The sequence below is a fragment of the Phalacrocorax carbo genome, chromosome 17 (assembly GCF_963921805.1).
Source record: "Phalacrocorax carbo chromosome 17, bPhaCar2.1, whole genome shotgun sequence".
In the NCBI taxonomy this organism is placed as follows: domain Eukaryota; kingdom Metazoa; phylum Chordata; class Aves; order Suliformes; family Phalacrocoracidae; genus Phalacrocorax; species Phalacrocorax carbo.
Window position 1 is genome coordinate 7,886,446 of NC_087529.1, and position 13,361 is coordinate 7,899,806.

Sequence of the window (13,361 nt, forward strand, 5' to 3'; positions counted from 1 at the left end):
ATCTTTGGAGATGTGGCTGTCAGACCTACCAGCAGCGAGATCCTCTCCTCTTCCCCTTCCCCTTCCCCCTCTCCCTGTCTGCCACCGCTGCTTCAAATCAGCCTGGAAAGGTTAGAGACGGAAGATGAATTTAAAGTGATTACAATCACCTCTTAGACAAACAACTCCATCAAATATTAACGGAATGGAAAGTATGAATGACTCAAAGCTGTGTTGCCCTCCAGGCTGTGCACCTGGAGGAGTTTGCTCCGCCAGGGCTCTGGGGGATTTTGGCAGTGCCATCTGCATGGGGAGGGTGTGAGGGACCTAAGCTTTGGAGTGATAATGTCCAATTTTGGATGTTTTGCACTCCAGCATCTGCATCCTAAGTTATTCCTCCAGCCTGGGCAGCCCAGCTCTTCTCTCTGCTGTGGCTGAGAGCAGATGGTGCTCGGGGAGGGCCAAAGATGATGGCTGGTCCTTGGCAGGGCCCCTGGGATGCCTAGGGGCACCCCATGGTGAGGAGACCTGGCACAAAACTACCTCTGGCATGAAGCCGCAGCTCTTGTTTGCCTTTGAACCTGGCTCTTCCTGGCTGTATTTAATACTTCTGTCTTGGAAGAGGCAGTGAGCAGCCAAATCCCCTTCTTCAGACCGGGTGGCCTTTGGCCCTTGCACACCCGTAGCTGCCTTGGGGGCACAAAGTTCCAGCAGGACCCCACTAGCCCTTGTGTGCCAGCTCCACTGCTAAGTCCATCGTCCCTGCCGCAGGAGCAGGGCTTGCCATGGTCTGGAGCAGCCCTGGCTTGCTCTCCCTTTTCTCTGCTCGCTTTCACTCACTAGATATTTATCAGAGAGAATCCCAACTGCATCCCGCACACCCAGATGGATGGGACCTTCTTGATGGCAGTTACATGGCGTGATGATAGCAGGGCCAGTCCCAACTTCCCCTCCTGCAGGGATTTCACATTTCCTCCTGTTCTGGGGGGTGCTTTTGCCAGTGTTGCGGTTTACAGGGGCTCTGGGGTGTCCCCTGGGGATGGGAGAAGTTTGACTTGGGGGCAGTAGAACCCTGAGTCCCCCCAAGGCATCTGGAGAGGTTTGCCCATGGAGGTGGGGTATAAGAGTGATATACACTGCTGCTGTCTGACCATGTTCAAGTCATGATGCAGAGGACAAGGGACACCAGCTGCTGAGTCCCCTTGTCCCCTTAGACTGGCAGTATGTGCTGGGTTTGGCAGTGCTCTGCCTTTCTACCCTATCCCACCTCAGGGACACCCCAGGGTTTGCTCCCTGTCCATTAGCTCTGGGTCCCACTGTCCTCAGCAGTGGCATTAAATGAGTGGGGTTTTGATGATCTCATGGTCTTGGAGTCATTATCCCCTGCCGGTCCTGTCTACCTCCCCATCTACCCCACGCATCCCCATGGCTGCCTGTGCAGGCTAAAGGACAGCCCTGCCCCAAGTCCCAGCCCAGTGTTGTCCCATCTGCTGCCTGTGGTTGAGCTGCTTTCTCCTGTGCTTCAGTTTCCCCATGTGATCCCCTTGGAAGGGGCTGTAAAGTCAACAGCTTGAACTAGGCTCTTGTATAGGCACTTACTTGCTGTCCCCAAGTGCGCTGCCCTCCTGGGTGTGGGACACTGGGCTTTGACCTGTGGGAGACAAGCATGCGGGTGGGAGCAGACTGGAGCGGTAAATCCAGCCACACTGCTGGGAACATGGAGCCAGGGAGATGAGGGCAGTGCTTGCAGCCACCTGCTGTCCCCTGGGACCGTGGCCACACACTCACCCTGTGATAATATATCATCCAGCAACCTTGGGAGAGAACCTGCTTGAGCCACCAAGATTTTTCCTCCATTGGGGAGAGGCAGTGAAATACATTTCTCTCTCCCACTGGGAAGATTCCTGTGGGAATCTGCAGGTTCCCACTGGAGCAGGCGCTGGCGGAGGGGGGGATCAGGACGGCTGTGTTTGGGAACAAGCATCTTGGTGGCACCCATGGCACAGTCCCCCTGGCAGGCATGGGGACCCTGAGAAGGGACGTGCTGGGGATACTCTACATCACTAGAGGGGACTGTCTGATGCTAATCCTGAGGTGTCTGTGGGACTCAGGACAACCAGCTCACTGAATCCCCCTCCTGTCCACCTGCCCAGGGATGGTGACTCCTCCTCTGAGATCATGCAGCTGGATTTCGAGATGGAGAACTTCACCAGCCAGTCAGTAACGCGCCGCATCATGTGGCACATCGACTACCGGGGCCGCAACCCCCCGCCCGACCTGGAGAAGGTGGTGACGGAGCTGACAGTCATCCAGAGGGACATCCGGGCCATCGTGCCCCTGGCCATGGTGAGCGGGTTTGGAGTCGTATCCCTGTCCTCTGCTTAGCTTATCTGGTTTGATGTTGGGGCTGAGTTGGGTCGCCCCGAGGGATGTCCCACCAGCCCATCTGCCCCATAGTCCCTATACATCCATACATCCCACGCACCCATGCATGGGTCCCTGCCCCAGGACTGGAGCAGGAGAGGGGACAGCCAGCATCAGGGACAGGCTGCCCTCTAATGTGACAATCCCCTTTGTGCCCTATCTCCAGGACACAGAAATCATCAACACGGCCATCCTGACAGGGCGGACAGTGGCTATTCCTGTGAAGGTCATCGCCATTGAGCTTAGCGGCATCATCGTGGATGTCTCAGCTATGGTCGAATGCAAGTCCAACAACGAAGACATCATCAAGGTGGGTGTGGGGAGGGGCCTCTTGTGTCGCTCGCGAGGGGCTGAGCTTTCCCCAGGGGTGCTGACCCCAACAGCGGTGCAGGCTGGAGCTGGATGAGCTGGGGCAGGTGGCTGAGCTGATGTGCCGCACAAGCCCACCCCATCCCAAGCATCATCCCCTTGGTGGCTTCAGTCCACGTGTGCCTTTCCCTGAGATCTGTCAGGAGAAGGACAAGACACTTTGTCACTGTCCCTGGAGAGGCCGTGGGATGCTGTGGTGCTGCGCAGGCTGGCACCAGGCAGCAGCAATAGCTATAGGTTATCATGGCACTTAGTGCTGATAAGGTGAAATAGTGAAATATTATCACCTCGTAGTGTAAGCTGCATGTTTCCATCAGTGGCTTTGGACGTGCTGCCAGGTGACGTGTTGGGCTGAGCTCGGGCTGGGGGCTGGCCCCAGTGAGGCGTGGGAGGACAAGCTGGGCAGTTGTGGATAATGGAGGGAAAAAGGGGGGCTGAGGGAGAGAAGCAAGTTGGGCTGCATGGGACAGAATCTGATAAGGCAAATGCAAAAGGCTCGCTGTTGCAGCAGCACCAATTGCCCACACACCCACCCCAGCCACCGAGGCATCAGCCAGTCTTCAAATCCAGACATGATTTTTCCATCACCAGACCCATTCATCCATATACATTTTTCAATCAGTATATATCCATCTACCCACCTCTCCATATTATTCTATCACCATTTCCATCCATCCATCCACCCACCCCTAGACATTATTACCTTCTCCCAAACACCACCCGCTCCTCTCCCTGCACGCACCCAGGCAGCCCACCCTCTCCCTGTCCCTGCTCATTGGGAAGAGGCAGGGAGCCACAGTGGGGTCTGGGCTCTTCTGGGTCCCCCAGGCCAGGTGGCATGGCTCCTTCTCCACTGGCCGCTCTCCCAGCGAGCCAGGGTAATGGGCAGAGCCCCGTCCCAGCTGCCCTGTGACCCAGACACATTGGGACTTGCTTTCCCTGGAGGTCCGTGGGTGCGCGGGTGGGTGACAGCTGCTGTCACAAGCTGTTTACCCAAGTTCTTGACTAAAACTCCGATCTGTGCGATTTACAGTGCCGGGCCTAATTTATGGAGACCGGTCCTCTGCAGCATGATAAAACACTGGAGCAATAATACACTTCAGGATGGACTCCAAGACACTTAAACTATTTAATGTGCTGCCTTTCTACTCATAAATCTATTTACATGCCGTCCCCAGACCTGGGGGGGAGCAGACACATGCACACAAGCTGGGATGAATAATGCATGGAGCAGCCCTCCGGCCCCAGCTCGCCTCCCGTTCGCATCCCGCTCACCGCTCAGAGTCCCGTGCAATTTCTTGCTGAGTTATTTTGCGTTTGTGCCAGAGCTTCGTTTCCGAGGGAGCTCTCGGTTACCTGCTGAGATTGGGGAGTGTGATTACAGTGTCAGGGCTATAAACCTGTTACATAAATCAAAGCTCACATAGTGGGATGCACTATCTGTTACTGTAAATAATTTAACAGGAAGGAGGGCTGGGGAGCTGCCTCTCCCCACACCGCCTGTGGTCAGTGATGGTTGCACTCATGTGTCATGTGGAGGGAACATGTCCTGGACCTGGTGGACACGTGGCTGTGAAGGTGCTAGGGCCACCTGTGAAAGATGGTGGGAGAGCACAGGGGGGAGTTGTCACCCTCATCCCTTCTGCAGTGACTCAGGGTGACTGCCCATGCTCAGCCCAGAGAGAAGGACCTCATCACCCAAGGTAGCATACAAATAATCCCCCTTCACTGCCTGCGTTGTGGCCTCAGGGACCGCATACGTGTTGAGGGATGCCAGAGAGTGGACAGGCCACATCTGCTGCCAGCGATGCTCAACCTCACCTTTCTTAGGAGCCCATCATCCACATCTGCTTGAGGACTCACCAGGAGTGAGTCAGGTCAGTGGGGCTGAGCCTTGGGAACCCTGGTCACCCACAGCCACCACTGGGACCCCTGGATGGCCAACATGGGGCCCCACCAGCCACAGTGGCTCTTCCCACTCCCGAGGGCCTTGGAGAAGCTGTGTTCCCCTGATCCCAAGCTTGAGGTGCTATCAAGGGGGGAGCTCCTGGCTGCAGAAGAGGAGCCAGCAGTACCTTGGCTTGGAGCCCAGGCAGACCTCAGCCTCTTGCTTCCCAACACCCTGCTGTGAATCCGGGAAGTTTCTCTGAACAAGCGTGCACTTCATTTAAAAGCTAATCTGCGGTCACTCCATCATCAGGACAGGCCTGATGAGCTGGGATTTTTTGTTGTCATACTTTCAACCCCCCACTTGCAAAGCAAGTGGTCCCCAGAAGAAGATGCTGGGGGGATTTATTAGCTAAGCTAATGCAAGCAGCAGCCCATCATATTTATTGTGATAAATGGCACAACATCCAGAGCACTTCTTTGCTGGAGGATTCACCCAGGAGCTCATCTTTATTCAGACGCCGCCCCACCAGATATGAGATTGTCTTTTCTGATGTGCTGAGCTGGTATCCCTGATAGGAAGCCAAGGAACAAACCCTCCTGCACTGCACTTCCCTCCCGTGCCCAGGGAGCGGGGAGTTCCCAAGGAGCCCAGGTCCTGGGCTCTGCCTCCTCCACCAGCCCCAGGGACCTTGGGCATCTTGTGATGGGCTCTCACAGCTGGAACATGGAGTTCTTGTAGAAGTCAGGCCCTGCTCATGGGCTCCAAAATACTATGTTCCTGCAGCTGAATGACCACAGGTGCCCAAAGATAAAGTGGGGAGAGAAACAGTGATGCTATCACCTACACTATCATCCATGTGGGACAGCAGCTTCTTGGAAATAAGCCCTTCTGTGCTGTTGAGATGCTCAGCACATCTGACAGAGTGACTGTGCTGCCGACTGAGCAAAAGGGTTTTATTTTATCCCAGCAGCAAACCACCCTGATGCAATTCCTGACGGTGGGGGGAAGGGGGTCAGGTTGGGCCATGGGGCCGCTGCAGATGAGGGCTTGGAGCCTCCCCAGCCTGGTTGTCTCCTCCCACCCTTGCTGGGAAGGAGAAACTGCTGTTGACTCTGATGGCCTGAGCTGAAACACTGGTGGTGCTGCCGTGGCATCCTCTTAGCTCCTTAATTAGCTCAGATCAGTTGGTAATAAGTGGCCCCCACAGGATGTATTTGGTTTATAGCAAATTTAACTAATGACATTTGCATAAATGAGAATTAAAGAGAGAGAAGATGAACGTGAGGATTCAGATGGACTCTGGGCAGCTTTTCCTGGGGTTAGCAGGGAGGATGGGGACGAGGCACCAGTGGGTACCCACACACAGGCATGCGGCTGGTCCGTGCTCACTGCCTGTGCCCTCTGGGTGTGGGTGGAGGAGATTTTGGGGCAAATGTCCAGGATGAGCAGTTTACAAGCTCTGAAGCACCCGTGGAAGCTTCTAGCTTGAGTGTGGTAATAGGGTACAATTCGGTGCAGGGGCCAAAGAAGCTGAAACACCAAAAGAAGGTGCCTGCAAGAGCTGGCAGAGGAGCTGGGTCAGGGGGAAATACATGCTGCAGACGTGGGTCCACGCCTCTGAACAGGGATGTCAGGGAGGAGAGAGCATCCCTATTCCTGGGGCCGCCTTTAACCCGGCACATGTCAGGTGAAATTCTGCTCCTCTGGCACTTCCCATCCTCTAGCAGCCTCCTGCCAGGATCCCTGGTGTGTCTGCAGGAGCACTGCAACACCCCATCCTCCCTTATTCCCCAGGTCTCCAGCAGCTGCGACTACGTCTTCGTCAGCGGGAAGGAGTCATGGGGCTCCATGAGCGCCCGTGTCACCTTCACCTACGAGCACCTCTCTGCCCCACTGGAGATGACAGTGTGGGTGCCAAAACTGCCACTGCACATCGAGCTCTCAGATGCCCGGCTGAGCCAAGTGAAGGGCTGGAGGGTGCCAATCCTGCCGGACAGGAGGTGGGTGCTTTGGGGCCACTGCACTTGGGGGTCTGTCCAGCCAGGGGAAGGCCAGGTGAAGTTGGTGGTGAGGGTCTATTTGCCTTGTTCAGCTACCTAGTGAGGTGTTTTTAAAGATGGTGGAGCCAGAGTCATCTCAGGGGTCCCCAGTGAAAAGTTGAGCAGTCATGGACACAGATTGCACAGGAAGGAGGAAAATTTCACAGTGAGGGTGGTCAGACTCTGGAACTGGTGGGAAACGTCTATCCTTGGCAATGGTCAAACCTCCAAAGTTAGCTCTGCTTTGAGGTCGAGAGACCTCCAGGTGTCCATCCCAACCTTTTGTCCTCTCAGCTGGTTAGAGGGACAGAAATGCTGGTGACCCCCCCTTGCCAGGTGCTGCTAAAGCTGTCAGAGACCTCATGGGCAACAGGCATCTTTTTGGCCAGGAGCCATCAATTTTTTCCCATAGTTGGGGAGACACTGCATTTCTCTCTCCCTGGCCACCCCTATGCTTTCCTGGGATGGGGCTGAAGAGCCATGGCAGGGGGAAGCTTGGTGGTGCTGCCCACCCACTGCTCCATCCCACAGGTCGGTGCGGGACAGCGAGCACGAGGAGGATGAAGAGGAGCGGAAGCAGAGCCGGGGCTGTGCCCTGCAGTACCAGCACACCACGCTGCAGGTCTTCACCCAGTTCCACACCACGGCAGCGGAGGGCACGGGGCAGGTGGTCACCATGCTGGGGCCCGACTGGCTGGTGGAGGTCACCGACCTGGTCAGCGACTTCATGCGCGTGGACGACCCGCGGGTGGCCCACATGGTGGACAGCTTCACGCTGGCTGGGAGGGAGCCGGGCACCACACTCTTCAAGGTACCCTCTTGGCCACCCCTTTGCCCTCCTCTGCTGGTTTGGCTGGGGGTGGCAGGCAGTGATGGGCACCCTCGTCCCCTGCAGGTCGTGTCCCCGCTCATGGAGGCGGTGCTGGGGGAGACACTGGTGACAGTGGCAGAGGAGAAGGTCAGCATCACAGACCTGAAGGCCCAGGTGGTCTCCAGCCTCTCGCTGTCCCTCCACCCCAGCCCCGGCAACAGCCACACCATCATTGCCCGGACATCCGTGCAGCAAACCCTCAGCTTCCTCAAGCAGGTGAGGTCGGGGGGTGGGGGGTGAACTCAGGCTTGGGGGGCCCGGTGGGGGTCTTGGGGTGGGGCGAGGGCTCCATCTGCAATCCCCACTTCCCAAATCCTGTCCACAGTCATCCTATGCCTCCCACAGCACCCGCTGTCCTCCAGGCACCCTCGTGATGCCCAAAGCACCCCAGAAACCTCCACACAGACCTGTGAACCAACCCTGCCCACCCTGGGGGCAGGATGCAACCATGGGGACAAAGGGGTCTGGAAGAAATCCTATGCTCAGCTCAGCTCTGGTAGCCACATCTGGCACCTCTGGGGCTGGGATTTGCGGTGAGCCTTGGCAAGCATGGGGAAAATTGAGGGAAGAACAGGCAAAAGGGAAAAACTAGGTGATGGTTGGAAGGAGCAAAATGGGTGATGGAGGGTTAAAGGGTGAATTGGACGGAGAGAAGGATGCAAAGGAGGAGGGGTGGATGAGGGGATGGGCAAACAGGTGCAAGTGGGACTGGCATCGTGCTGGGCAACCGGTGCCTGTGTTGGTCCCACAGGAAGCGCTCCTGAGCCTGTGGATTTCCTACAGTGATGGCACCACGGCCCCCCTCTCGCTCTATGACCCCAAGGACTACAACCTGGTGGTGAGCAGCCTGGACGAGAAGGTGGTCTCGGTGACCCAGGATCGAGCCTTCCCCTTGGTGGTGGCAGAGAGCGAGGGCGCGGGGGAGCTGCTGCGGGCCGAGCTGGTCATCTGCGAGAGCTGCCAGAAGACCAAGCGCAAGAGTGTACTCTTCACAGCCTTGGCTAGTGTGCGGGTCCACTTTGGGTCTGAAGAGGACCCCACCTATGACTACGACCATGTGTCCAGCAAGCTGGGGCTGGCAGAGACAGGGGCGAGCACCACCCTGCGGGCAGAGGTGGAGAGGAAAGCAGAGCCAAGTGAGGACAGTAGGATGTCCAGTGCATCTCACCCCACTGAGGACTTCCCCACTATCCCCACTGGCTTTGTCCAGGTGACCAGGGGGCTGACGGACCTGGAGATAGGCATGTACGCCCTCCTGGGGGTCTTCTGTCTGGCCATCTTGGTCTTCCTCATCAACTGCATTGTCTTTGTGCTGAAATACCGGCACAAACGCATCCCACCTGAAGGCCAGACCAACATGGACCATTCCCACCACTGGGTCTTCTTGGGCAATGGGCAGCCCTTGCGGGCTCACAATGACCTCTCCCCCCAGCCTGAGAGCCCTGGGAACCCCCTGGAAAATGTCCAGACCTGCTGCCATGGGGACCACCACAGCAGTGGGAGCTCACAGACCAGTGTGCAAAGCCAGGTCCATGGTCGCGGGGACGGTTCCTCGGGGGGGTCCACGCGGGACCAGAGCGAGGACCCACTCAACTCGCCCACCTCCAAACGGAAGCGGGTGAAGTTCACCACCTTTGCCACGCTGCCCTCTGATGAGCTGGCCTACAACTCCATCCCCATCGCTGATGAGGAGGACTTGGAGTGGGTCTGCCAGGACATGGGGCTGCAAGATCCCGAAGAGCTTCACAACTACATCCGCAGAATCAAAGAGATCGCTTAATGCAGGGGCAGAGGGGATGGGGCGGGAGGGAGGGAGCTGCCACGCCGTGCCACGCCACGCCACGCCATGCCACACCATGCCGGCTGCTTCCCCGGGGCTGGAGATCCAAATTTGGTTCTTTCTTGTGCATTCCCTCTTCTGCACATCTCACGTCCTCCTCACCCCCTTGGAAGGCACCCCGGGGGCCTTTTTCTTTTCTTGCCCATTAGCATATGGTTTTCCCAGGGGAGGCATCAGCACATGAGCAGCCCCCCCAGCCTGCTGGCCTGTGGTGAGGGGGCAGCAACGGAGGCGAGCTGGTGGGCAAGGAGATGGATGGGGTCAAAACCTTGGTGTGCGTGTGTGTGTCCAATGGCAAACAGCGCAGGACGATGCTGTGGGTCCTGCTGTGCAGAGGGAGGAAAAGAGATGTCCCAGGCCCCCCGCAGGAGCCCAGTGGGGAGGTGGCAGGTGGGGGCTTCCCGAAGACAACCCCCGCTGCCTTCACTGCACTCGGTTGCACAATTTTGGAGGTGAGTGCTGGTTCAGGGATTCACTGCCTCATGGGTGTTGGGGTATTGGGGAGCTCCCCTAGCCGGAGCCTGCTGCCCCACACTGTGGGTGATGCTGGGTGAGGCAGGAGAGGAGGGGGGGGCTGCAGACCCACAGCTACAGCTCCGGGGCACCGCTGTCCCCATCACCCACTGTGTCCCAGCCCCCAGTGCTGGTCTCGCCCCGCTCTGTTTGGCGTGGGTCCTGCAGGATTGCAACAGTAAAGTTTGCCACAGGAGCATCGCTTGGGGACCACGGCATCTGCCTCTGCCCCCTCTCCCCACTGCTTGGAAAGAGCTGTGGCCCCCAGGCAGGGTCAGTTTGGAGGTGCCAGCAAGCCTGCCCTTGAATCCCCCTATTCCCAGCTGTGGGGCCAGCACTGGGCCCCCCCCACCCTCAGCAGCACTGCTGGGACCTTCAGGGCCATCCCTGGTTTCCATCCCCCCAGTGCCTGGATGCTGCTCTGGGGCTGAGAGGTGGTGGCAGGGGCCCAAGCCTGGGTGGGGACACCCACAACCGGACCTGGTCCAGGTCTCCCAGTGCCAGCCCTGTTCCCTGAGTGCCAGCCCAGCAGGGATGCCCAGAGCCAGGCTCAGCCTCCGTGGTGCCTTCTGACTGCCATAACTCAATGCCTCCCTGGTCACCCTGTGCTGGCGGCAGCTCCCAGCAACTCTGGCATACCCAATAGGGCCCCCCAGCCCAGGGCCACCCCATCTGCCGGCCCCAAACTCAGCATCCTCAACCAGGTTAACCCTGTGGGGACATCCAGGTACCAGGGCTGGCAGGCTGGGGGTCCCAGGCTGTGCCGTTGTACCCGTGGGTACCGAGTCCATGGGAACCCGCCCCCCCCCCCCATCCCCCCCAGCATCACCTGGTGGAGGCAGGAGGCAGAGGCTGGCAGTGGATTATTTTTCTGGATTGGAAGTTACCCACCACTGTGTCTCTTTTATTTTTTTTTTCTTAAATAAAAGACCAGAAAAGAAAAAACAACCGAACAAAAAGCCGAAACCAAAAGGCTTTGAAGCACTGTGATGGGCCGTATCTCTGCCGCGGTACCGGGGTTGGGTGCTTCCAGCGGTTTGGGGTTTAGCCCTGGTGGCCGTGGGGTCTGCTGAGGTGGGGGAGGACATGCTGCCAGGGTCCTGGGGCATAGCTCAGCTTTGACCCTCACCTAAGCTCTGAGCACTTTGGTATCAAAGCCGTGGATCTGGGGCTCCTCCCTCTAGAATCCGCCCCTCCTGGGCAGCCTGATCGCAGGCCAGTGGTCAGGGACCAGGCACTGCTGCGGCCCCATCCTGACCGGCTCGCGCGCCTCAGTTTCCCTGGCAGGCAAGCAGCAGGCCGTGGTGGTGCGAAGTGTTTTGAAAGCCTCTTTAAAGAGTTTATCAATTTTGGCCTATGAAAATTTCTCCCCCGAGTGGCCTTAAAACTTACTTGATAGCTCTATGCTGATTTTTTTTTATATATATATATATGGGAGAATTGAGATGCGCTCAAAGGCCAGACAGATGATGCAGTTAGGTTTTACTGTGCTCTGTTATCTAAAGGACCCAGGTCTGGCTGAACAAGCTGCTGAGCTGATAGTGGCTCTGAGCAGTAAAATTAATACAGTCAACTTCCCTGCTTCAAACTGCCAAACCTCCTCGTTAAATTAACATGTATGAATATTTGTTAAAAAAAAAAAAAAAAAGGAAGGGGGGGAAGGTAAGAAAAGTCTATAATAAAATTTTATAATTGTAATAAGACTTGGCAGCGCCCTCCTCCTGGTCCATGAGCACACCCTGGGGCGGGGGCTGCAAAGGTGGAAGGTGATGGGGGTACACAGACCCACAGGGGTCAGGGTTGAGGTAGCTCGTCCAGGCTCAGTGTGGGGCATACCCACGGCTGTGTGTCCACCAGGTTTTGCCCCCTTCTTCTGGCTGCTTTCCTCCAGCCCTCCCTGAGCAGCGCTGGCTGCTCGCCTACTCCTCCTCCCAGCACTTGGCGGCTGTAGCCGGGCCCAAGGTCTGACACCAAGCATCAGCGGCAGTTTTCCAGTCCATCACTTCCCGTTTCAGCTGATGGAGCTAGCTCGGGTCTCCAAGAGCCCTTGGGAAGGCAGCACCTATGGACCAGGGGCGTCCGAGTTGTTTGCAGGGGCTGATGATATGTTCATGTCCGAGCACTCCCCCAGCTCGTGCCCTGCTGGCGGCTCTTCCCACCCAGGCACTTCACCCCCACCAGCATCACTGCCTCCCTGCAGCTGGTGGAGATGGTGGGTGCTGGGTGAGGGGCAGCAGGGAGGGTGAGAGACCTGCTCAAGGTGGCTTCACTTTTGAATGAGAGAGCAAAAATGTCTGGATAGCTGTATACCTATCTATTTATTGATATATAAATATGTATATATGTATACTTCATACATATGTATATATTTATACTTCATACATATATATGAATATATAATATGTTTCTGCATATATTTTTTTTATATATACACACACATATATATAATTATACATAAAAGTATGTATGTATGTGTGTAGTCCCTGTACAGATGATGCAGAGGGCTTGGCTCAGGTGCAAGGGTGCACATACCTACACCTATCGAAACACATACATGTGCGGCCCTGACCATCCCCCATCATCCCAGCCCTCAAAAGCTCCCCCTGGACATTAGGAGCAGGAAGGAAGCAGCTCACCAACCACTTTTGGGCTCCAATCACCCAATTTATTTGGGCTGATGATGCCCTTGAAGGGGTAGCACAACCAATTCACGGCCTGGAATTGCTGCAAATGCAGCAGGAGGCAACGGGCAAACCACTGGGGACAAACCCCAGGAAAATGGGACCACTGAAGGTTCTGGTGGAGTCTGACGGTGCCTGGACCCTTGCCCAGCTGGTCCTTTTCACTCCCACTACCATGATTTAGGAATGACCAGCTGGGCCATGGTATTAAAAAAAAAAAAAAAAAAAAAAAAAGTTACCCAAGAGAGCAGTTGGCGATGGAGTGATTTAGGCTGCGGACCACCCTGCGCCAGGGGCTGGTGGCACCCACCAGCACTGCGCCCCAGCACTCAGCTAGTCTGAAAGAAGCACCTTCCTCCCTTATTGCTTCAGATCTCATCTGAACCCCCACCAAACAGCCAAATCTCACTGAAGGAAAAAGAAAGAGGAAAAATAATTAAAAAGAAGCCTCTATTCCAGCTCCCCTCTTGTGCTGCCCTCTGTTTATTCTCTGCTGCCTCTTTCCTGTTTAGCGTTTTACTATCTGCTCCCAGCAGGCAGGGACAAATTTGCATTTTAATGCAGCATTGTGAGCCTGCAGAAACCACCTGTGAGGAGGAGGCAGAGCTGGGGACAGGCACCCCTGCACCCCAACAGACGCTTGGCCCCCCCCCCCACCGCCGATCTTGTAATCTTCCCAAGAACCTAATATTCCCCTTAAAAACTTGATACATTTTTTAAAAAAATCAGACCTCATAAAGCATCCAACCCCTTC

The 13,361-nt window shown here is 56.3% G+C and overlaps 1 protein-coding gene across 1 annotated transcript in view; it reads left to right on the forward strand.

Annotated features, from left to right (window-relative positions):
• Positions 1-11,630, forward strand: part of TMEM132E (transmembrane protein 132E) — a 28,726-nt gene extending 17,096 nt beyond the window's left edge. Inside the window, exons 4-9 of the mRNA XM_064467687.1 lie at positions 2,133-2,325; positions 2,570-2,713; positions 6,458-6,663; positions 7,234-7,513; positions 7,598-7,789; positions 8,325-11,630. Of these exons, the coding sequence (XP_064323757.1) occupies positions 2,133-2,325; positions 2,570-2,713; positions 6,458-6,663; positions 7,234-7,513; positions 7,598-7,789; positions 8,325-9,353 (2,044 nt within the window). The 3' untranslated portion in view covers positions 9,354-11,630. The remainder of the gene's footprint in view (positions 1-2,132; positions 2,326-2,569; positions 2,714-6,457; positions 6,664-7,233; positions 7,514-7,597; positions 7,790-8,324) is intronic.
• Positions 11,631-13,361: the final 1,731 nt, after the last annotated feature.